Below are 22467 nucleotides of genomic sequence, written 5' to 3'. Positions count from 1 at the left end.
AAATAAAACTGGTCTGTCCAACAGAGATGACATGTGAAAACAGCATGCCTAGCCCGGGTCCCAGCCCTGCTCCTAAAAGGGCTGCGTGCTCACCACACTGGTGGGCAGAGGCACCCTAGTGTTTCAACGGCTCAGCTCTGCACACCCAGGGTCGTTCCGTTACATACACACCAGTGCCTTACACTCAGGCGGGGGGGCGGGGGGGGTTCTGCTCACCCTCCTTCCCTAGTCCAAGTACTTTCGTGGTATACACAAACTACCATCCCCCCAAAAGAAGCCCCTCGAACACATGCATTATGAAAAAAAAGTAAAGACAGAGAAAAAGAAAAAGACTTAATTTTCTAAAGATGAAACCAGCAAGCAGTCTTTTCCTAACATTTTATAGCTTGTAAAAATAGCTTTTTCCAACTTGTCTATACACTCTTCATTGTAGTATTTCTGACATAAGCCAAGAAAATATGAATTTCAGTAGTCCTTGCTCGTCTCAAGGAACTCTAACTAATGGCTGACACAGTAACAAGACAAAAAAAACCTAACTCAGGCCCATAGTTTACTTGAAGGGAGGGTGGATCTGTATGAAAAAGAAATAGACTGCTTAACAGCCAAAATCAAGTTTTGCTTCGTTGCCCACAGAATCCGTCCTCCCCCAAAGGAGACGAGCCAGGCCTGCCTAAGTGCGGCTGCCCAATTTACTAAGTAAAACCACAGAAAATCTTTAAAAATTAACAATTCAGTGAAAGCCAAGTTACATTCTGTAAGAGGCTGCTTCTTTGAGTTTTTTAAAATTTTAAGTACTTGTCAAAACTCCGTGAACCAATAAACAATTCACCAAACACACACAAAGTGGAATATACGCTGTGACGGGCCCTGGCGGCAACCAGCCGCTACCTGCGGGTCTGAGTGCGGTAAGTGACGCGCACGGGAGCAAGGGCCCAGCACCCACTTAGCTGGCAGAGCAGGGGCGGAGAGCTACTGCATCCCAAAGAACGGGGCCACCCGCGTGCTTCCTGAGAAGAGGGTGGAATGGCTGGAGGACTCCAGACTCTGTTCTGGGCGCTCTGCAGAGGGCAGGGCACGCCCCCCAGCCAGTGCAAGAAGGGGCGAGAAGGGGCTCGGAATGCTACGGAAGTCCCTCAGAACCAGCAGCACCCCCCCCCCATCCGGGGGAGACAAGAGGAAAGAAAAAGCTGCGCCGGCACCCCGACAAGGCGGGTCTGAGCCTGCGGACCACAGTCGGCCTGGGGCACGGCTGCCGAGGTACCGCAGAGCTGAAAGGGAGTCACAGGCTGGCCAGCGCCCGGGCCCCAGAGCCCCCCATGTCCCAGAGCTCCAGCTGGGCCCCACCGGCCGGCTTCGTTCTGGAGTCGGCCAACCTTTCCTTTCTGTCCTAGGTTTGAAACTTGACTCTAACAGTCTCCCTTCTTGACACCAACGAACTTGTGCTCGGCTGCCCCTGTCGNCCCCCCCCCACTCCCAGATGAAGCCACATCTCCCTACGTTTCGTGGGGACTTGAGTGGGGGCGACACAGTGCACCTGTAACAACGAATTCTTAACTACACACCCAGCAAAATATTCCTTCTCACTAGACACCAAACAAATACAATGTAAACTAACTAGAAGTCGCTCTTCATCTACCTGCCGGACAGAGTTTAAAGGACACATGATGGCAGAGCTGGGAAATGGGGGGGGGGGGAGAGGACTGGGCAACACCCCAATGCACACACCCTCAGGCCAGATTCTCCCGGCCCGAAACGCTCAAAGACAAGAATTTCAAAAGCACAGTAACCCGTGTACGTTAAAATATCATCATGGGGAGCCCGGGCGACGCCGATCTCAGCTCAGGTCATGATCTCACAGGGCCCTGGCCGGGCTCTGCGCCGAAAGCACAAGGCCTTGCTTGGATTTCTCTCTTCTCGAAATAAACTTTTTAACACACACACACACACACACACACACACACACACACACACACACAAACACACACTATGCTAATGTCTGAGACTCACTTCAAAATAATTCAGGAAGTGGAGTGGGCAATGCCGAAGCAACCGCCTTGCCCTGAAGCCCGCAGAGCCGGACGCCCGCGCAGGCAGGTACCTGCTACTCGGCTCCCCTGTCTTTCACACGTGCTTCCCAGTGCTCAGGAAAAGCTGGGCTTATTTTGAAGTCACAGCAGTGAGCCAGAAACCACCTCAGTGAACGGAGGAATGGCTGTATACGCTACAGCGTGCACACACAAAACCATTACGTGGCCATCATAAAATGAGACACGCTGAAGGACAAGGGGAACATGCCAAGGACACGATGCTAAATTAAAAAGCAGGGTCTTCGTAGATAATATTAAGTTATGCTTCAAAACATATGGAAAACAATACAAGAAACATGGCAAAATGTCAGCCATGGGGGCTTATATCTATTTTTTTCATTATTTCTTTTTCAATACATTTGTGCTCTTGGATTCCTACAAGGTACACCACTAGGAAAGGAGAGAGTACATACGCTGTTCCAAAGCAAACTTCCAAACCGGCCAAAATGGAGGAGGGCCCTGCTACTGAGACAGAAAGCATCCGGCTGCCACCCTCACGCATTCCTCTTCCATCAGAAAGGAGACCACGGGGTGCCCAGGTGGCTCAGTTGGTTAAGCATCCGACTTCAGCTCAGGTCATGGTCTTGCCTTGTTCAGGGGTTCGAGCCCACAGTGGGCTTGGGCAGAGCCCATTTCCAATCCTCTGTCTCTCTCTCTCTCTCTGCCCCTCCCTTGTGCATGAGCTCTCTCTCTCAAAAATAAACATTAACAAAAAGACAAAAACAAAGGAGACCAAGTCATACAAATTAACTAATCCAATAAGATAAAGTGAGACTACACCCCCAGAATGGTCAACATTACTATCCACACCAAATAACACTTTCCCATCTTTATTGAAGAGACCAGACCAAACTTCTCATCAGATGGAGACAAATGATGGGGGCACCAAAAGCAGTTTTTAGGGCTGCTAGGACCTCCTGATAGAAACACAGAGCAAACGGGGCGCCTGGGTGGTTAAGCGTCCAACTTCGGCTCAGGTCATGATCTCATGATTCGTGGGTTCGAGCCCCACGTAGCGCTCTGTGCTGACAGCTCAGAGCCTGGAGCCTGTTTCGGATTCTGTGTCTCCCTCTCTCTCGGACCCTCCCCTGTTCATGTTGTCTCTCTCTCTCTATCTCTCTCTCTCAGATATAAATAAAAAAACAATTTAAAAAAAAAAAAAAAAGAAACACATCCTGGCTAGCCCAAGGATGGAAATCCAATTTCACGTAAAAAATACCTTACTACATCTAATATTTTCACATCCAATTAGTATTATTCTCTCAAGTATCTGAAATAATTACAAAGGAAAAAATGTGTTTTTACATTAAGGTGGTGAACTCCCAAGTACAGTAAGAGCATTTCAAAGATGTGCAAATTAATTCACTGAGTCAGAAAGAAAACAGTAGCACTTTTTCTCCATGACCATGACACACTTTTTCTCTGTGACCATGACACAGCAAGCACAGGAGCCCAAGTCACACCCTGAGGCCAGAGCCTGAGACTCTCAAACATGGATGGGCTGAGGCACAATCTCACTGGTTTTTCACTTCCAATATTCTGATGTTTCCCCATTTACTTACATCGGATCATGTGGATTTATGGTAACTACATTAATTCTTACTTAGAGTTACAGGTGATGAGAGCCACTTAAATGAGGAAAAGTTGAGGTAGACTGAAGCCAGGCAACTTGTAGGCCAATAATGCAGTAAGAAACAGGACAGAGAAAGGAAAGTGGCTTTAAAAGAATCCTACAACAAATTCACATATGAGCAAAAAAGCTAATAATGCAACATAATAAGTTACAAGAAAATGGCAACACTGTTACTTTCTTCTAGAAGATCTTCATCTACTATACTATAAATGAGTATAAAAGGAAATATAATCAATCAGATCTGATATATCAAATAACGTGACTTTATCACCTAAAAGTATAATGAGCTTATTTACATGTAAGAACAATGGACAATTAGAAGCCACCACAATCTTAAAACTTTAAAAAACTAAGCACAGGGCGCGTGGATGGCTCAAGTTAGCATCTGACTTCAGCTCAGGTCATAATCTCATGGTTCGTGAGTTCAAACCCCATATCACAGCTCCAGGTTGGAGCTCAGCGTGGAGGCTGCTTGGGATTCTTTCTCTCCTCAATCTGTCCCTCCCCCACTTGTGCCCGCTCTCAAAATAAATTAAAAAAAAAAAAACTGAGCATAAAAAACTACCTTGATATTTAGAAAGAACAGCCAAGTGTTTTTAATTCTTAATAAATTCTTAAAAATTTGGCATTTCTGGGGCACATGGGTGACTCAGTCAGTTAAGCATCCAACTTCAACTCAGATGATTATCTCAGGGTTCATGTGCAGACAGCTCAGAGCCAGGAACCTGCTTTGGATTCTGTGTCTCCCTCTCTCTGCCCCTCCCCTGCTCACATTCCAGGTCTCTCTCTCTCTCTCTCTCAAAAATAAATATTCAAAAAAAAAAAAAGAGAATTCAAATCACACCACGTGGATGTGCATGCAGCCCCCGGCAGCGCACTCCACGCAGGAGACGGCCCCCTCTGTGCTAAGCGCAGTGAAGCACCTGCAGGTGGGTTTCCACGAGACCTTGACTGCTTACCTTTTTGCCAGACAGCAAGTCTTCTCCAAGTAAGTCATCTTCGAGTTCACTGGGGAGAAAAAAACAGGCAGCTCAGTGCGTTACCCCTACAGCGTGCAGGTCTGCAGGTCACTGGGAGACTAGCTGTGACTTGGGGCGGGGGCACTGTCCCATGCAGGTCGCTATGCCTTCCTGTCCCTTCCCTAGTAATGAAAACGTCCATCCAAATACGAGGGCACCTGTGGTCTCTTCAGAGTGGCGGGGGGGAGGGGGGCCTCTGCAGGAGGCGGCTCCCACAGACCTGGGCCCCCCGGGTTTCAGGTCAGCGGGAGGTGTGCACTTGCCGGACCTGCTCCGTAAGCCGGAAAGGAAGACTAAAACAGGGAGCACCTGGGCCTTTCCCTGCCTTAAAAACACCTATGACAAAGTAAGAAAAGACGCCCAACATCATTAACCAGGAAAATTAAACGCAGACCGGAGAGCCCATCTGAGGCTCACGGCACTGCAGCAACCGAAGAGCCGCGGAGGGCGATGCTGACGAGCACGCACGAGGAAGCCACGGCGACTGCGAGCGCACTCGGACGCTCTCAGTGAGCGTGGCACGCTCCCAAGGGACTGGCACGGTTAGCTCAGAAAGCTTTACCAGACCCGAAAGCTAAAGATGCTCCCCGCGGCATGGGTTTTGCTGGTCGGCTGGCTGGTGGAGAAGACGGCCACCCCTGAATCACATTCTGGGTTCTGGGGAACCCACGGTCTCCAGAACAAATGCCTTTTAAGGACAACATCTAGAAGGAGAAAATCAGACTGCATTTCTTAGGTGCAAATGCACCAATGTTCTTATTAGGGCTGTTACTCTTTTGTATCAGCACTCTGGTTACAAATTTCTGTAAGTTCTGTAGGTTTTAAGCATTATTTTACCCAAAAACCGTGTTTACTGCAATGTGCTACTTTGCAGAACAGGATACCAGGAATGCAGGAGTTACTACAGGAACGGGCGTTTCTATGTACTTTTAGAACTAGAAACAACTCAAGAAATCCTTTCACTCATGCACTGAACACCTTTTTTGTTATCTCAGGTGACCCTGTATAAATCCTTTACCTTCACATTATAGATGAAGAAAACAGGGCCAAGCAATTAAACAACCCGCCCGACGTCACCCGGCAACGGGAGACCCGGGACAAGAGCTGGCCCGCGGGGACTGTCGCCGGCCTGTGTGACTAGACAGCTGTGACAGAGAGCCACCACACTCCCTCCGACACTCCCACAGACCACTTAGTCGCCTCTCAGACACGACGTCTGCATGTCTGTGCTACAGTCATGCTCTCTGGGTGACAAAAACACGGGCCCCAGTCACAACACTGACAAGAACACACTTGAGAACTGATTCTAGACCAAAACATACATACACTCGCCCCTTTGAAGCCAAGCCTCCCGCTAGGCCGTCGCTCTGACAAAATGAAAGGTGACACGCTCTGCCTAGGGGACACTGAGAATGCCTAAAACCATAATACAAAAAGGTGTTGGTAATTATACAAACAAAAATCTAGAAACTACCCGTACCTTCTGCTAACAAAAGATGTAATATGGAAGGAAATCGGTCTATTTTTCCTAAACAAAAGCATTTTTAAAAAGATAAAGGAAAACTGACAGTTATAAATGAGTGGAGAGTACACAGATGGAAAATAGTTGCTTCCATGACTAACAAAGACAACGGCGTGAAATAAGAAAGCAGGATGGGAGACAGAAGGATTAAGCCCACACGACCACAACAGACACAAATTATAGCTCGAGAAGTCATGAAATCAATATATTCCGTGCCAGGAGCCATGTGGTTCACATGTATCAGCTTTCTCGCTGACATAACAACCCCACTACATAGATGTTTATATCATCCCCCAGTTTTTTAAATGTGAAAACAAAGACAATGAGATGTTAAATCATCGGCTCAAGGTCACCCAGCTAGGAAGTGGTGACATCAGTAGGTGAACCGAGACGGCCTAGCTCTGGAGTCCAAATCCTATCTACTAACACACCTCCACCTCCACCAAAAGTAAGTGCATTTCCCTACTGTCATCAAGTAGGATCCTTACAAAAGATGTACACAAAAAGAAGGAAATTTATAAAATACAAAGCACTACCAAAATTACACTGTCACCAAAAGCAGTGAACCAGCAGGAGCGCCGAGCCCAGTCAATCCTTTCAGAGAGATGCTCTTTTTCGCTGCGGCCGGGGGACCAGGGGGCCGGCAGGACGCGCAAGGGTCAGTCTTCCTACTGCCAGGAAGCCCGCGGCCGCGGACGAGAGCAGGGGCGGCACGGCCACAGGGCAGGGAGGCCCGCCTGGGCACGGCCCTGAAAGCCAGCCTTTGTGGGAGTGCTTCCCGTGCAAAGTGCAACGTGCTGGGAAAGTAGAGGCTGAAGGCCAACAGGCAAATTCTGCCGCAGGAAGTGCATCAGCGTCCAGCTGATCAGGAACGGCAAAATCATCACAGCCTTTGTACCCAAAGATGGTTGGTCGAATTTTATCAAGGAAAATGATGCGGTTCCAGTTGCAGGATCTGGTCACAAAGATCATGCTATCGGTGACATTCCTAGAGTTCGCTTTAAGGTCGTCAAAGTAGCCAATGTCTCTCTTTTGGCCTCATTCAAAGGCAAGACCAAGAGCCTAGGTTTTGATGATGAAAACATGACAATAATAAAGTTTCATATACCGAAAAACAAGGACAAAAACACCGAAGAGACAAGCAGTTGCGCCCCCACCGACAATGGCAGCTGTGTGGGCAAAGGAGAGGAGCACAGGGCTGGGTAGGGAGGGGCCTGCCTTCAACTGCCAGACTCCCTCGGGCTCTCACCAATCGTCACTCTCACAGTGTTTCCTATAAAAGATTAGAGACAATCAGCTCTTGGAGAGCAGGTATTCTTTTCTATTAAATGAGCAGGGCGCTTGGGTGGCTCAGTTAAGTGGCCGACTCCGGCTCAGGCTGTGACCTCACGGTTCGGGAGGTGGAGCCCCGCGTCGGGCCCCCTGCACAGAGCCTGCTCAGGGTCCTCTGTCATCTCTCTGTCATGCTTGCTCGCTCTCTTTAAACAAACACAAAAAGGAACCTAATAAGTAGGTGTACGCTGAAAGATATTTTAAGAAACAAGTATTCTGCAGTCAGCCACTTGGCCGCAGCCTTTCCAAACCAGAAGTAAGGGAGGACAAGCGGTGCGCTATCTGGGCGCCTCCTCGCTCCAGGCCACGCCCCTGCCGCGGCTGCCCCCTCGGGTACTGGAGGGCTTCTCTGCGAAGGCGCGTGCAGGCCCTCCTGCCTTTGCTCCTTGGCCCAGGGGACGGCCCAACGGACTATTACAAAGCAGGAGGAGAGGAAGCACCCCTCCCTCACGTGTGCACAACCCAGCCCCGCCCGCGGCTAAGCACCGCAACCCCCAGCGGGCTCTAGGGGCCCCCTCTTCCCCATCAGGCCTGCTGCTACTCCCCGCACACCTCCCCGACTCGGGCTGCTTCTATAACCCTCTCCGTAAAAGCCTCTTCAATCCAATGAGCTTCAGTTGAAGCCTTGAGAATGTGGTCTTTCTCCTGCACGGATACAGACTGATACAAGCACATCGTTGAAAAAGACTTAAATACTTCAAGTGTTGATTCAACAATGACATCACGTTCTTCCAAATATTTACCATTAATGCGACATGGCAGCAAGAGCTGATCGTAACAATTTCTGACTCACTCTTCCCCTTCACATCGTTGAATAAGACTTAAATACTTCAAGTGTTGATTCAACAATGACATCACATTCTTCCAAATATTTACCATTAATGCGACATGGCAGCAAGAGCTGATAGTAACAATTTCTGACTCACTCTTCCCCTTAACTTCCAAAGTTCTCCCTCCATCATCCACAGTACATGGAAGAGGCTGTCCTATGCTTTTAAAGAAGGAAAGAAATACACATGATGCAGAAGCTCTGGACACAAACGCACACTGAGAACGAGCGAGGAGAGGAACTCATTCATAAACGGCGCTGGGACAGCCGCCAGTCACCCCAGGGAGAACAAGAAGTGACGCCCTGTCCCAGAGCCGAGCCACAAGCTGATCCCCTCGCGGCAGAGAGCCGGCTGACGTCGGGACAACTGATGGTCCCCCTGAACAGACACTGAACAAGTCAATATCAATGAAAACGGTAACTGCAGTGGATTAACACATACATGCAGCACTTCACTCTGTAGGCTGAAAATCATTCAGAAACAAAACCCCCCTTTGGAGGATGCTAAGGAACTGGCCCAATATTCTGAAAACTGCTAAATAAAAGTTAAGAATCAAGGGGCGCCTGGGTGGCTTAGTCGGTTAAGCGTCCGACTTTCGCTTAGGTCATGATCTCGCGGTTCGTGGGTTCGAGCCCCGCGTCGGGCTCTGTGCTGACTGCCAGCTCAGAGCCTGGAGCCTGTTTCAGTCTGTGACTCCCTCTCTCTCTGACCCTCCCCTGCTCACCTGTCTCTCTCTCCTAGAAATAAAAAAAAATTTAAAAAAATGTTAAGAATCAAGTGTTTACTGGGGCGCCTGGGTGGCTCAGTCGGTTGAGCGTCCGACTTCGGCTCAGGTCATGAACTCACAGTTCATGGGTCTGAGCCCTGCGTCGGGCTCTGCGCTGACAGCTTTCTCAGAGCCTGGAACCTGTTTCAGATTCTGTCTGTCTGTCTCTCTCTCTGCTCCTCCCTGCTCATGCAGTCTCTCTCAAAAATAAATAACATTAAAAAATTGCTTTAAATAAATAAACAAAAGCCATACAGGCTTACACACAGATTATCCATTTGATTTTATTACTTATAAAAATCTACTTGAACGCTGCTGTTTGAGGGAACACAGGTCACAGCCTGAGAGAAGGGATCCCTAAGCACAAAAAATAAATCTCAGAAAGTATAACCAATCCCTAAAATCAGTAAGGAAAAGACGGACGACCCACGGGAAAAATATACACAGATAGGGCTAGACAGCTGGCAGAGGAAAAAATCCAAGTGGTAAGTAAACTACTAAAATATACCTTATACTTTACTCAGCTCCCCACCGCCATCCTGTAAACAAAGCTGGTTATCAGCACTTCTGCAGGGGCAACTCTGTACAGGAGGTTCTGCTGCGGCTCTGCCCACGGCCACTGAAGAACACTCACTGTGACCCAGGCTCTAAGCGTGCACCGTGTACACTGTGCAGTGCAGACTGCGCTGGAAGTGTTCTGGGGCGTCGCAGGCTTCCAACGGCAATCAGGTTTCTTGTGACTGCAGAGCACCGTCGCCCTTCTCGGTTCAGACCCATTTACCTTTATACTAACCTTTCTGACTCCAGCCATAAGGTAAGGTTTTGTTTCCAACACAGTGTTTAAGACAGTAGGAAATGTGTAGAGAATAATCCTCATTCGAGAACCCCACCCCCAGACTAAGCCCCGTGTACTTCTCAAGTCACGTCCGTCTCCTCCTAGAGCAGCTCGCCAGAAGTGATCACTAGAGGGACGTGACACTTGTCACCACTACGAATACTTTAAATACTTCTAGAGCATGTGAGTTCCTAAAGACAGTTTCATCTTTGCTACTCATCCAAGAAATAAACATTTAAATTATACATAATACTATTTTACACATATTAAATTGGCAAAGATGTTACAGTCTGACCAAATCTGGGTAGGGTACAGAAGGAAAGGACTCGGGCACACGACCCCTCCAATAACAGCTCTGGGCGTCCACCGATCGATACCATCCCCGCGTATAAACACAGAGAAGGAAGACAACAGGCCTGAACAGGGGCCCAGCAGAAAGCTCCCCGCCCTCGCTGGGGCCCAGCAGGGACAGGCCCCCGCACGGCCCGGAAGCCCGCACCGTGCCGCACCTGTCCCAGTCGTCGTCCGCAGCTCTTCTTCTCCACGACCGCTCTGCACCCGGCTTATCAAACTGGTCAAAGTCATCATCTGTGAAAGAGAAGCCACAAAAGTCAGTCTTACTAAATTAACACAGACACACATATTCAAATACTGATGGTCCCTGACTTAACAATGGCTTAACTTCTATTTTCAACTTCACAACGGTGCAGAAGCAATACGCAGTCCATAAAAGCCATACTTCAAATTCTGAATCTGAGTCTTTTCCCAAGCTAGCAAGCAACATGCAGCCCGAAGCTTTCTCTCATGATGCTGGACAGGGAAGGGCAGCAGCAGCAGCTCCCAGGAGCCACGGGATCAGGAGGATAAGCCAGCAAGGGAGTAACCACCATCTGTACCCAGACTGTTCTGTGTCACTTTCGGTACAGTATCCAATACACTACATACACTGGTCAACACTTTATTATAAAATAGGTTTTGTGTCACGTGATTTTGCCCAACTGCAGGTCATGTGAACGTGTGAGCACATTTAACGTAAGCCAGGCTAAGCCATAATGGTCAGTAAGTTAGGTATATTAAACGCATTTTCAAATTAACAATATTTTCACCTTATGACAGGCTTATCAGGACATAAGCCCATCGTAAGTTGAGGAAGAAGATCTGTACTGAACCAACTTGTTTCTTTCAAGGACTCCTGAAATGACATTTTAGGATGTAGAAGTTCTGGCTCTCTGTTCCCCCGTTTGTCAGAAGGCCACTTCTTGTGCAGTGAGCGCTGCACCCCTGAGACACAACAGTGAAGGTCTACATGTCCCACTGATTCTGCCCAGGGCAAGTTCAACGCACAGTCAAGGCTAAGAAGGGGGAAACTCGCCCTCAATGGAAAGCCCATCTCCATCTTCCGGGAGCGAGATCCTGTCAACATGAAGTGGGGCGGCGCTGGTGCTGAGTGCACTGTGAGCTCCAGTGGTATGTTCACCACCGTGGAGAAGGCTGGGACTAAGCTGCAGGGTAGAACCCAGAGAGTCAGCATCTCAGCCTCTTTTACTGACGTCCTGTGTTTGGGATGGGCATGAGCCATGAGAAGTATAACAACCCCTCAAGCTTGTCAGCAATGCATCCTGCACCCCCACCTGCTTAGTCCCTCTGGCCAAGGTCATCCAGGACAACTCTGGCACTGTGGAAGGACTCATGCCCACAGTCCATGCCATCACTGCCAACCAGAAGGCCACTCCTGATGGCCCCTCTGGGAAGCTGTGGTGTGCTGGCTGTGGGGCTGCTCAGAACATCACCCCTCCTCCTTCTGGTGCCACCAAGACTGTAGCAAGGTCAACCCTGAGCTGAACGGGAAGCTCAATGACATGGCCTTCCGTGTCACCGCTCCCAACCTGTCAGTCATGGATCTAATGCCACCTGGAGAAAACTGCCAAATACAATGACATCAAGAAGGTGATGAAACAGGCCACTGGGGGGCATCCTGGGCCCCACAGAGGACCATGTCATCTCCTGTGACTTCAACAGTAACACCCACTTTTCCACCTTTAATGCTGGGGCTGGCACTGGGGCTGGCACTTTGTCAAGCTCCTTTGCTGGTATGACAATGATTCTGACCACAGCAACTGAGTGGTGGATCTTAAGGTCCACATGGCTTTCACGGAGTAAGAGCCCGCTGACCACCAGCCCCAGCAAGGGCACAAGAGGAAGGGAGCCCCTCAGCTGCTAGGGAGTCCCTGCCCCCAGCTCACCCCCCAGAACACTGAGGATTTCCTGACCACCACAGTTTCCATCCCAGACCCCTTGAAGAAGGGGAAGGGCTTAGGGGACCCTACCTTGTCACGTACTACTGTTGAGTACACAGCACCCAAATGAACGAATGAATGAAGAAAATACAGAAGTTCCACATGCAACTATTATAAACACTTTTGCTGTTTATAATAATTTTTAAAAATTAGGTACAAAGTTACTGAATACCATTAAGCATGAAAAATCACCGACAGACTAGAATTTTTTTAATCCTAAATTTTAGTAAGGTATTTTCTCTACAAAATAATTTTTCAGTATATATTTTTACTACAACTACATGAAAAGGAAAAACTTCTGCTTTGCTAAAAATTAAAGATATGGGTTTTTTGGGGGTTTTTTAATATTTTTATTTATCTCTAGGAGAGAGAGAGAGAGGGGGAGAGAAAGAGGGAGACAGCGTGAGCAGGGGAGGGTCAGAGAGAGAAGAGAGGGAGATACAGACTCCGAGATAGGCTCCAGGCTCTGAGCGGGCAGTCAGCAGAGCCCAATGCGGGGCTCGAACCCACGAACCGCGAGATCATGACCTAAGCGAAAGTCGGACGCTCAACCAACTAAGCCACCCAGGCGCCCCTAAGATATGGTTTTTAAGCTTATTTATTTGGAGAGGGAGAGAGAGAGAAGGACAGAAAGAGAATCCGAAGCAGGCTCTGCACTGTCACTACAGAGCCTGACACAGGGCTCAATCACCTGGAACCATGAGATCATGATCTGAGCCAAAATCAAGAGTCAGACACTTAACCAAATGAGCCACCCAGGAGACCCAAAGATACTTTTATAATACTCTGTGTATCTTTACATTTTTCCAAATTAACCATAGAAAACAAAGACCCTGTTTAAAGGAAATAGTGATAACAGAGAACTGAACAACAGAAATAAAATCCAAGTCACGTATATAATTTATATTTTCAGGTAGCCACATTTTAATGTGGCTTTTTTGAGAGAGAGAGCAAGCGAGAGAGAGAGCGCACACGCACAAGCAGGGGAAGAGGCAGAGAGGGAGACACAGAATGTGAAGCAGGCTCCAGGCTCTGAGCTGTCAGCAGAGTCTGATCAGATACATTTTAAAAAGCAAAAAGAGGGGTGCCTGGGTGACTCAGTCAGCTGAGCATGCAATTCCTGAGTTCAACTCAGGTCATGATCTCACCATTCATGAGCTCAAGCCCTGCACGGGCTGGGGATTCCCTCTTCCCCTCTCTCACTGCCCCACCTACATTCATGCAAGCACATACATTCTCTCTATAAATTAATAAACATTTTAAAAACATAAAAAGCAAAAAATACCCCAAAACTTTAATAACATACTTTATTTAACCTAGTATATCCAAAGTATTATATAGCATGTAATCAATACAGAAAATATTTATAAGACATTTTACATTTTTCCCATACCAAGTGTATGGTATTTAAAACTTTGTTAGGAAAATCAAAAAATTGGAATGACATTCTTCCTCTTAGATACACATGCAAGCAAAGAGGCTTGAGAACTAGCAGATACCTCCTCAGAGAGAATCTACCTAAGGGAGTCAGAGGATAAAAATACCAATTAAATCCCCAGGAATGTTTCTAGACTAGGGCCAGAAATTAGCCAATCAAGTTCTAACAAGGTAATAATACATCGATTCCGGTTGGAAGAGAAAAGCAACCCTTAGAACAGAGAGTCCCCAAACTCTCTCAGAGGAGCTGGTTTCACCTGGAATACAGTGCAACAAGAGTTCTGGCCAAAAGGTGCGCTCAGGACGTGAGAGTTCTGGAGAGTCATTGAGAAGAGCGTAAGAGCCACTGGAGACAAAGGCTGACCTGTACAGGGTGCCTAGTGTGCCAGAAAGAAACGGAGAGACCGGTGGGAAGGGCCCACTGGGGTTAAAACAGATCTTCAAACACCGACCGCAGACACCATTCAAAGGAGCCTGGAATTTAATATGATCAGTTTACAAAGCAATTCGCACCCAGGACACTGAAGATGTGATCAGAGAGAAAGAAATGAGCAGGGCCAAACCACCGCCATGGCAGGGGGACTATGGGCGTGCCCAAGGCGGGGGCCTTGAGGAGTGTCATCAGAAGCTTCACCCTGCTCAGCGCGGAGTGGAGGATGGAAGTCTTCACTGACAACCTAGCCAGTCGTCAAACAAGTAAACAAGCAAATCACTAATAAACCCAGAGGCGGGGAGTAAGGAGATCAGCACCCCAAGTGGACACACACATGATCTAAAATGTTCAGTTGCCGACAAGAAATTACAAGAAACGCAAAGAAACAGGAAGCATAACCCATACAAAACCCGTCAGGAAAAAAGGCAGGCAACAAAAAGGCCTACATGAGTTGCCTGGGTGGCTCAGTCGGTTAAGGGTAAGCGTCCGACTTCAGCTCAGGTCACGATCTCATGGTCCGTAGGTTCGAGCCCCGTGTCGGGCTCTGTGCTGCCAGCTCAGAGCCTGGAGCCTGTTTCCAATTCTGTGTGTCCCTCTCTCTCTGACCCTCCCCTGCTCATGCTGTCTCTCTCTCTCTCAAAATAAACAAAACATTTTTTTAAAAAAATTTTTAAAAAGGCCTACATGAGGACATGTTAGACTTAACAGGATGATAGGCTGCAAGTAGACTCAAACAACTACATGAAACGTGACTAAAGAACCAAAGAGAGGGACGAGAGAGAGAGAGAGAGAGAGAGATAACGAGCATGGGAGGGGGCAGAGAGAGTCCCAAGCAGGCACTGTGCTGTCAGCATGGAGCCTGACCCAGAGCTCAATCTCAGAGTTCGTGAGATCATGACCTGAGCCGAAATCAACAGACATTTAACCCACTGAGCCCCCCCCAGATGCCCCCAATGTAACAGCTTTGCAAAACTCCTTAATGTCTGTCTTTGTAGAAAACAGCTAGATTTTTACATCTCCTACTGCATTTGATATGTTGTTCTAATTGAAGTACAGGAAAGAAATCCAACACCAAATACATATGAAGCTGTAAAAGAGTCAATAGGGTTTTCAGATAACTTCAGATGGTCTTGATACTATACCAATATGTGACAAGTAGCAGCTTCTTAGAGGCTTTTGCAGAATCTGAAGCGTTATCAATGAACATTTCGTACTCACTTCTATTAAAATGCACCGGTACGTCTTGCATTGTTAATGTATCTTTTATCATGAGTGACTGTGCAACATCATTTTGAAAATACTGGTTCTGGGGCGCCTGGGTGGCTCAGTCAGTTAAGCATCTGACTGCGGCTCAGGTCACGATCTTACAGTTTGTGGGTTCGAGCCCCACATCGGGCTCTGTGCTGACAGCTCAGAGCTGGAGCCTGTTTCAGATTCTGTGTCTCCCTCTCTCTCTGACCCTCCCCTGCTTACGCGCGCACGCGCTCTCTCTCTCTCTCTTTCAGAAATAAATAAAACGTTAAAAAAATTTTTTTTAAAGAAAATACTGGTTCATGGAGTTATCCAGTTCTTTCAGATCTGGACACGTTTCATCACTCAATATCAAAAACTACATTTGTTATTAATAGCACCACCAATCTCTTCAGAAAAGTCTTCAAATATTAGGATCTTTTCAAATTCACCATAGCAAATACAACTTTTCCAAAATGCTAATTTTTGCCTGAGAGCTTGGATTTCCTCATTGACAATCAATACTGTCAGGCATTTCCTTTAAGAGACAGGCTCACTTCACCTGCAAGCCAACATCTGGCAAATACTAACACCTGCATGATTATAGTTAGTCAATGGTTTTTTCAAGTAAAACTGGTGTTTTGTGAAAAAACAAAACAGTAAACAGCTAATTCAGCTCAACGCAACCAGACAGGTACTCTTCCCTGGAGGCCACAGCTGGTAGTAACAGAAGTGCCTTAGGCATACTTCCCATTTGGTCTTACACCAAAGAAAATATTTTTTTATGTACTCAGGGTCAAGATTTAATAAAATTAATAATGTTTACTGCTTCATCAAGGGTCTAACTAAACAAAACTAATTTTTCCCCCTGTGTGGCCTGACTTGTAACCCTTTGTAGCCACTGCCTTAATTCATGCTAAGGTTAACAGGCTGACTCACCATTACCTCTGCAACCACGTACAAATTTAAGCACAGTGAAAAGGGCACATCGGGTCTTAGCACTATTTCGAAAATAGCCCTCAGACACTGAAATAATCCTGGGGACGCTCAAGACTTTGAAAGCCATTCTCATCCACTCAGTGAACACGGCCAGTATGGGTAAGAGGGCTCACCAAGGAATGTGCTATCCACAGGGGAAGAGTGGAAGTCAACCAGAAGAAGACAAAGCAGAGAGGTAAAATTAAAACAACAGTCCTCTAACTAGGCAACAAGAAGAACTATAACCAGTATTGTTCTTTCTCCTCACATGAGAAAATGTCTACAATTATGTAATGTGGGAGAAAAAGTCCCACAATATCATGCATTATAATACACCATTTTATACATAAAACAGACGTGTGCGTGTGTATCTGGAAGGTATGAGCAAACGTGCTAATAATAGTTACCTTTCTGCATGGGATTAATTATAGACTGGCTTTATATTCTTCCTTACGGTTTTACAAAACCTGTTTTCTTAGAGTAACAACTTGTCCTTACCAAAGTAATAACCAGCTTAGTATAAAACTTCTTCCAATAACTGAAAGTACAAAGACAGTATTAAAATCACCCCAAATTTCTCTGATCAGAAGTAGCGATCATAACCTCAGGCGAACACTATTCCCAAAGCTCACCTACGCACACATCCGAACACAGAACGCGCAAACTACCACAGGATGGATGGCACAGGGTGTGTTCAACCAAGTATGAAATTCACACTATTTAAGTTTCTCAGAAAAAGCCACTGAAGTAAAATCAATGGAATGACTCAATTCAAGTAAAAATTTCTTCAACCCAGGAGGTATTTTGAGGGTAATTTCCAGCCCTCCCCCGAGCCCCCAAAAACACACATGGCACTGGGGGCTGAGGAGAGCGAAATCTGGTGTTACACACCGGGAAGTAATGGACAGAAAGTCTAAGCAGTGACCAGATTTCGGCCAAGCGGATGGGCAACCGGGGAAACCAACACATGGGCTGAGAAGTGCCGTGCAAGCCCAGGAGACCGTGAGCAGTTCAAGTTCAGTGCGTGTGAAACACCGGTCACAGAGAGAAGCAACAGGAAACTAAACGCTGAGAAGGCAGATCTGGGGCATTACTGAAGAAGCAACACGAGAAATCTATCCTCAACATGCAGCATGACTGCAGTTCGGAAAGATTATCTAGCAGCAAAAACAAAACTAAACAAACAAACAAAAAAAAAACAAAGCAATGACTGAGGTGACAGAAAACAAACAGTGGCCTGGACAAGAACTACAAACCAAGTAGTGGGGGGATCCCGGTCAGCGGCACAGGAGAACAGGCCGGAGAGCACGACCGTGAGTAAGCCAGAATCTGTCCCTTTAGAGGCCAGCTCATGTGGACTAAACGGCCGTGATAGGGGCAGAAGGGAAGTCAAAGAAAACCCAAGGATTTTGAATCTGGAATATTAGTGGTCTGTGAACTGACTGATAAACGTGCTGGTTTATTTTGGGGGTGGGACGGGCGGGCGGCAAGGAGCTCGGTCTTGGAAAGGCGGCCCAGCCCGTGTCCTATCACACACCAGTCATCCCTGTAACACCGCGACAAGTCGGGCTTGCTGACTGCGCGACAGGGCGGTCTCTGACTCCCAGATGCTCCGGGAAGGCTTCCACTCTGACCCTCATAACCCAGAGTTAGCACACAGGTGAAGGGCTCTGTCTCGCGAGATTGCCCCACCTCACGTTTCAGCTGCAAATGGGGTGCCCGGACTACCCGCCCTTCGACCACCCAACTACAAATTCAGAGGTTCCCATAATCACCTTTCACCCAAATTAAATAATTCAACTGAACAGCTTACATAAGTCAGCACAGACCCCAGGAAACCCTGATAACTTACTATCACAGTTTAAAGGACAAAAATGAAGAGCCGGATTCAGGATGAAGCTGGGAAGGGTCCGAGTGCGACAGCCTCTGTCCGCACGGTAAGGGTACGTAGGCCACTGCCCAGCACAGGGCTGTGGGAAGCCACCCCAAACGCCCTCACTGGCTGATTTCTATGGAGGCCCCATTGCAAAGGCTTGACTTAAACCACTGGCCAGTGATGACTGACTCAACAGCCAGTCCCTCTCCTACCTCCCAGGAAACGAGGCTGAGGCTGAAAATTCTCACCCTTTCAATACGGTTGTTTTTTTCTGGCAACCGGCCCCCATCTTGAAGCTAGCTAGTGTGTCATTTGTTAGCATACAAAAGACAATAAATTCAAAGGGTTTTAGGGGCGCCTGGGTGGCTCAGTCGGTTAAGCGTCCGACTTTCGCTTAGGTCACGATCTCGCGGTTCGTGGGTTCGGGCCCCGCGTCGGGCTCTGTGCTGACTGCCAGCTCAGAGCCTGGAGCCTGTTTCAGTCTGTGACTCCCTCTCTCTCTGACCCTCCCCTGCTCACACTGTCTCTCTCTCTCTCCTAGAAATAAATAAAACATTAAAAAAAAAAAATCAAAGGGTTTTAGGAGCTATGTGCCAGGAACAAAATCCAAACGTTGTATTTATTTTTTTATCACAAACATGGTGTCATCTAAAAAGTCTTGTCCACCAGAACCTCATAATGTGACCTTATTTAGAAATAGGATCCTTACAGGGGGCGCTTAGTCAGTTAAGCGTCCGACTTCAGCCCAGGTCATGATCTTAGGGTGTGTGAGTCTGAGCTGACAGCACAGAGCCTGTTTCAGATCTTCCATCTCCCCCTCTCTGCCCCTTCCCTCGAGTTCTCTCTCTCTCAAAAATAAACAAACATTAAAAAAGAAATAGGGTCACTACAGATACAATTGTTAAGGTGAGGTCATACTGGATTAGGATGGTGTGGCAATTCCACATCTCAGTGTACATACAATCCAATGACCAGCACGGCAGTCCGGCTACTCACAACACCACACGACATCAAGTAAGCCATTCACAGAAAGACAAATGCCGTCTGACTCCTCCTACACAAAGTCCCGAGAGTGGTGAGATTAACAGAGACAGAAGGTGGAATGGTGGGGGCCAGGGGGTGAGCACGGGAACGGGGATGAGTGTTTCACAGGACGGAGGGAGTAAGGAGGTAGCTCAGAGACGAAATGCAACTGGCCGTGACTCCACGCTGCTGTCACTAGATGACAGGCATAGACATTTTTTCCATAATAAGTCTCTTTTAAAATAAGAGACATTTTAAAGTGAACCATGAATAACTTTCCACTTCTGACAAAGACTCAAACGTCTGACAGCATCCGGGGACATGAGCGTCCCCCCAGGCTGGAGGTGGCGGTGCGCACGACGGCACAGACGCCACACAGAACAGTCTACATGCACCCACCTCTGCTTCCTTACTTGCTCTGCAGGGGGCCTCACTGACAAGGCTAAACCAAAGACAAACTAGTAAAAATACAAAATGACACATGCACAGACTAACCTTTCTGGCATAAAATGAATACTACATATTGGCTATGAACACATGTATGTAGGTATATTTACTAATTTAATACCCTGACACTGATACATAAAGAAATACATGTATGGGAAATACACCAAATTCCTGATGGTGTCCAAGACTACAGAGAGGAAAGAGATAAGTGATCAGGTAAAGTATAATGGGGGCCTTATCTGTAATAAGGTCCTTCATTTAAAACATACCCCTGATGCAAATGTGACAAAATGTGTTAAGTGCTCATGCCAGCTGCAGGGTGAATAGTTCTGTCATGCTACTCTTCACAGTTTATTGTATTAAATGGTTTCTCCCAGCACAAAGGTCAACAGCAAGTGAAAGGACGGAGATATGACTGCCGTGCACAGGTTCAGATCCACGCTCAAGGAGACCTGGCCTCGAAAGCACAAACATGGAACAGATGCCTGAAGGGGACCATTTAAAATAGAGAAAAAAATGTTTGTTTTTCTCAATGGAGGAGCAAGGTGATCACGAGTAGATGCATGTGGGGAAGAGGAAAAGTGATCAAACGTGAGGATGAAGCAAAACAGGGAAATTACTACAGCGAGGTCCCAAAGGACAACTGCTGGGAATCCCGGCCCAAGCGTGAATTCACACAAGCATGCGGGAAAGACGTGTGTGGTTGAAAAGGCAAGTGGGGGCCTCTTTTTCTGGAGAAAGCAATCTCATCCCCTGACACCAAGGAAACAAAACAAAACAAAAAAACACCCTGTAAGTAATGCAGAGCTACAGCTACAGCAAGAGTAGAAGTGGAAAACAACTACAATTCCCAAAAGGAAATAAACCCAACTCTCAGTGTGCTTGGACAAAGGCATGTGGAGCAAAGGAAAGACCACACCCAATGCAGCACCTTTAGAATATGCACAAACCCTTTTTTAAAAGTTCCTGTTTGTTCCTGTCACAGTGAGCAGAACCAAGAGAACAAACTGTGTCCACATCAGTCCAGTTTTGAAGCAACAACGATGCATCCCTGAAGACCCAGGGGAAAACTAACTGCTCGGGGTCCAGAGAGGTCAAGGCCCACACAGGAGACTCCTTATCTAAACATCCTGCTGGGGGACCTGGAGGGCTCCATCAGCCGCTTCCAACTTAGCCTCAGGTCATGATCTCAGTTTGTCAGTTCGAGCCCCTCATCGGGCTCTGTGCTGACCCCTCAGAGCCTGGAGCCTGCTTCAGATTCGGTATCTCCCTCTCTCTCACTCCCGCTCATGCTGTCTCTCTCTCTCAAAAATTAAACATTTAAAAAAATTAAAAAATTAAACATCCTGCTAGATGTTCTATTTTCATAAGGAAGTCACCTGTCCCTAGAACAAGACTCTAGGTATCTACCGGAACTCTCCCAGCTCGCAAGCACACAGCGGCTGGAGGTCCATGATCAACGCAGCTCTCTTGCTCCGCATTCTCACAATCTCTTTTCCAGGAGCCTGGAACTTGGATTATAAACAGTACAGAACATTAGCTTCCAGAGGGTTCTAGCCAACTGCCTAGTCCAAGGGTCAGCCAATTACGGCCCACAGGCCAAGAAGGGTCTGCCACCCCTCTCTGTGGCTGCTGCCTGTTCATGTGGGCAGCTTTTACTGAACTGTGTGTTCAGTACCTACTGTTGGGAGCTGCTCTCAGGCTATAAGGGCACAACAGAGGAACTGCAACAGAAGCCACATGGTCCTTTGCAGACAAAATTTGCCATTCATTGCATAGTCCAAAGGTTCTCAACCTTCTTTCTTTTGCTTCAACACCATCTCATGTTATATGCTTGTATTCTAAATAATAGTCAAAATTCTGTATTTTATAGGTGAGTAAATTTAGACCCTTTATTTGAATCATCTAGGAAAAACAATCAGGGTAATGATGTTCAAGAACTTTGAGGGGCACCTGGGTGGCTCAGTCAGTTAAGCTTCTGACTCTTGATCTCAGCTCAAGTCTTAATGTCAGAGTCATGAGTTCGAGCCCTACATTGGGCTCCATGAGGACATGAATCCTACATGGGAGGGGAGGGGAGGGGACTCTGAAAGTGAGCATATTAGCCCTACAGAGAAGAACTATGAAACTGAGTAACCCAAGCAAAGTATTCATAGTGAGTCCCTATGCCATGTTGCTTGAAAAATAATTTACAGTCATTGTTTTAAAGATCTCTCACCTATACGGGCCCGTGGAAAGGTTCTCTCTAAAATGAACTTTGTGCTCTGCTTATGTGTCCTGCACATCAGCTGTTTGCCTGTCCTACAACGGAATTTCTTCTGGAGTCTGGAAGTCAATCACACTAGGAATCCCAATAGAAGACGGGGCTCTGCCTCCCAATATGGAAGCTACAAAAGCGAGACCCTGGATTCTCTGCCGTCCCAGGCTGCCTGGAGGAGGGCAAGTGGTCTGAGCTCAGCCAGCCAATGTTGCCATCATGACTCACAATCTAAAGGAAATTATACCCTAGATCCTTTCCCAAAACTCTAGACCCTCTTTTTAAAAAGCTAAACTTTCTAAACTGGCAAAGATCAGTTGCTAAATAGGTGAAACTTAAAGGAATAAATGTCAAAGAAAAGGAGAAGGCCCACTCCCTCCATCCCTTTTCTGCCTTCCACACACAAAAGCAACAGCTGTGTGGACTGTGGTCCCTACACTCCACGAAGGTACAGAGGAACGTAGG

General features: G+C 47.2%; 1 protein-coding gene across 1 annotated transcript in view; it reads right to left on the bottom strand.

The window, feature by feature from the left end:
• Nucleotides 1–22467, bottom strand: part of RBM33 (RNA binding motif protein 33) — a 152012-nt gene that overhangs the window by 90719 nt on the left and 38826 nt on the right. The window contains 2 exon segments of the mRNA XM_077761688.1: nucleotides 4680–4728; nucleotides 10534–10612. Coding sequence (XP_077617814.1) covers nucleotides 4680–4728; nucleotides 10534–10612 — 128 coding nt within the window.

The sequence above is a fragment of the Crocuta crocuta genome, unplaced genomic scaffold (genome assembly GCF_008692635.1).
Source record: "Crocuta crocuta isolate KB4526 unplaced genomic scaffold, BGI_CrCroc_1.0 scaffold408, whole genome shotgun sequence".
NCBI classification, from domain to species: domain Eukaryota; kingdom Metazoa; phylum Chordata; class Mammalia; order Carnivora; family Hyaenidae; genus Crocuta; species Crocuta crocuta.
This window is presented reverse-complemented; position numbering and strand designations above follow the sequence as displayed.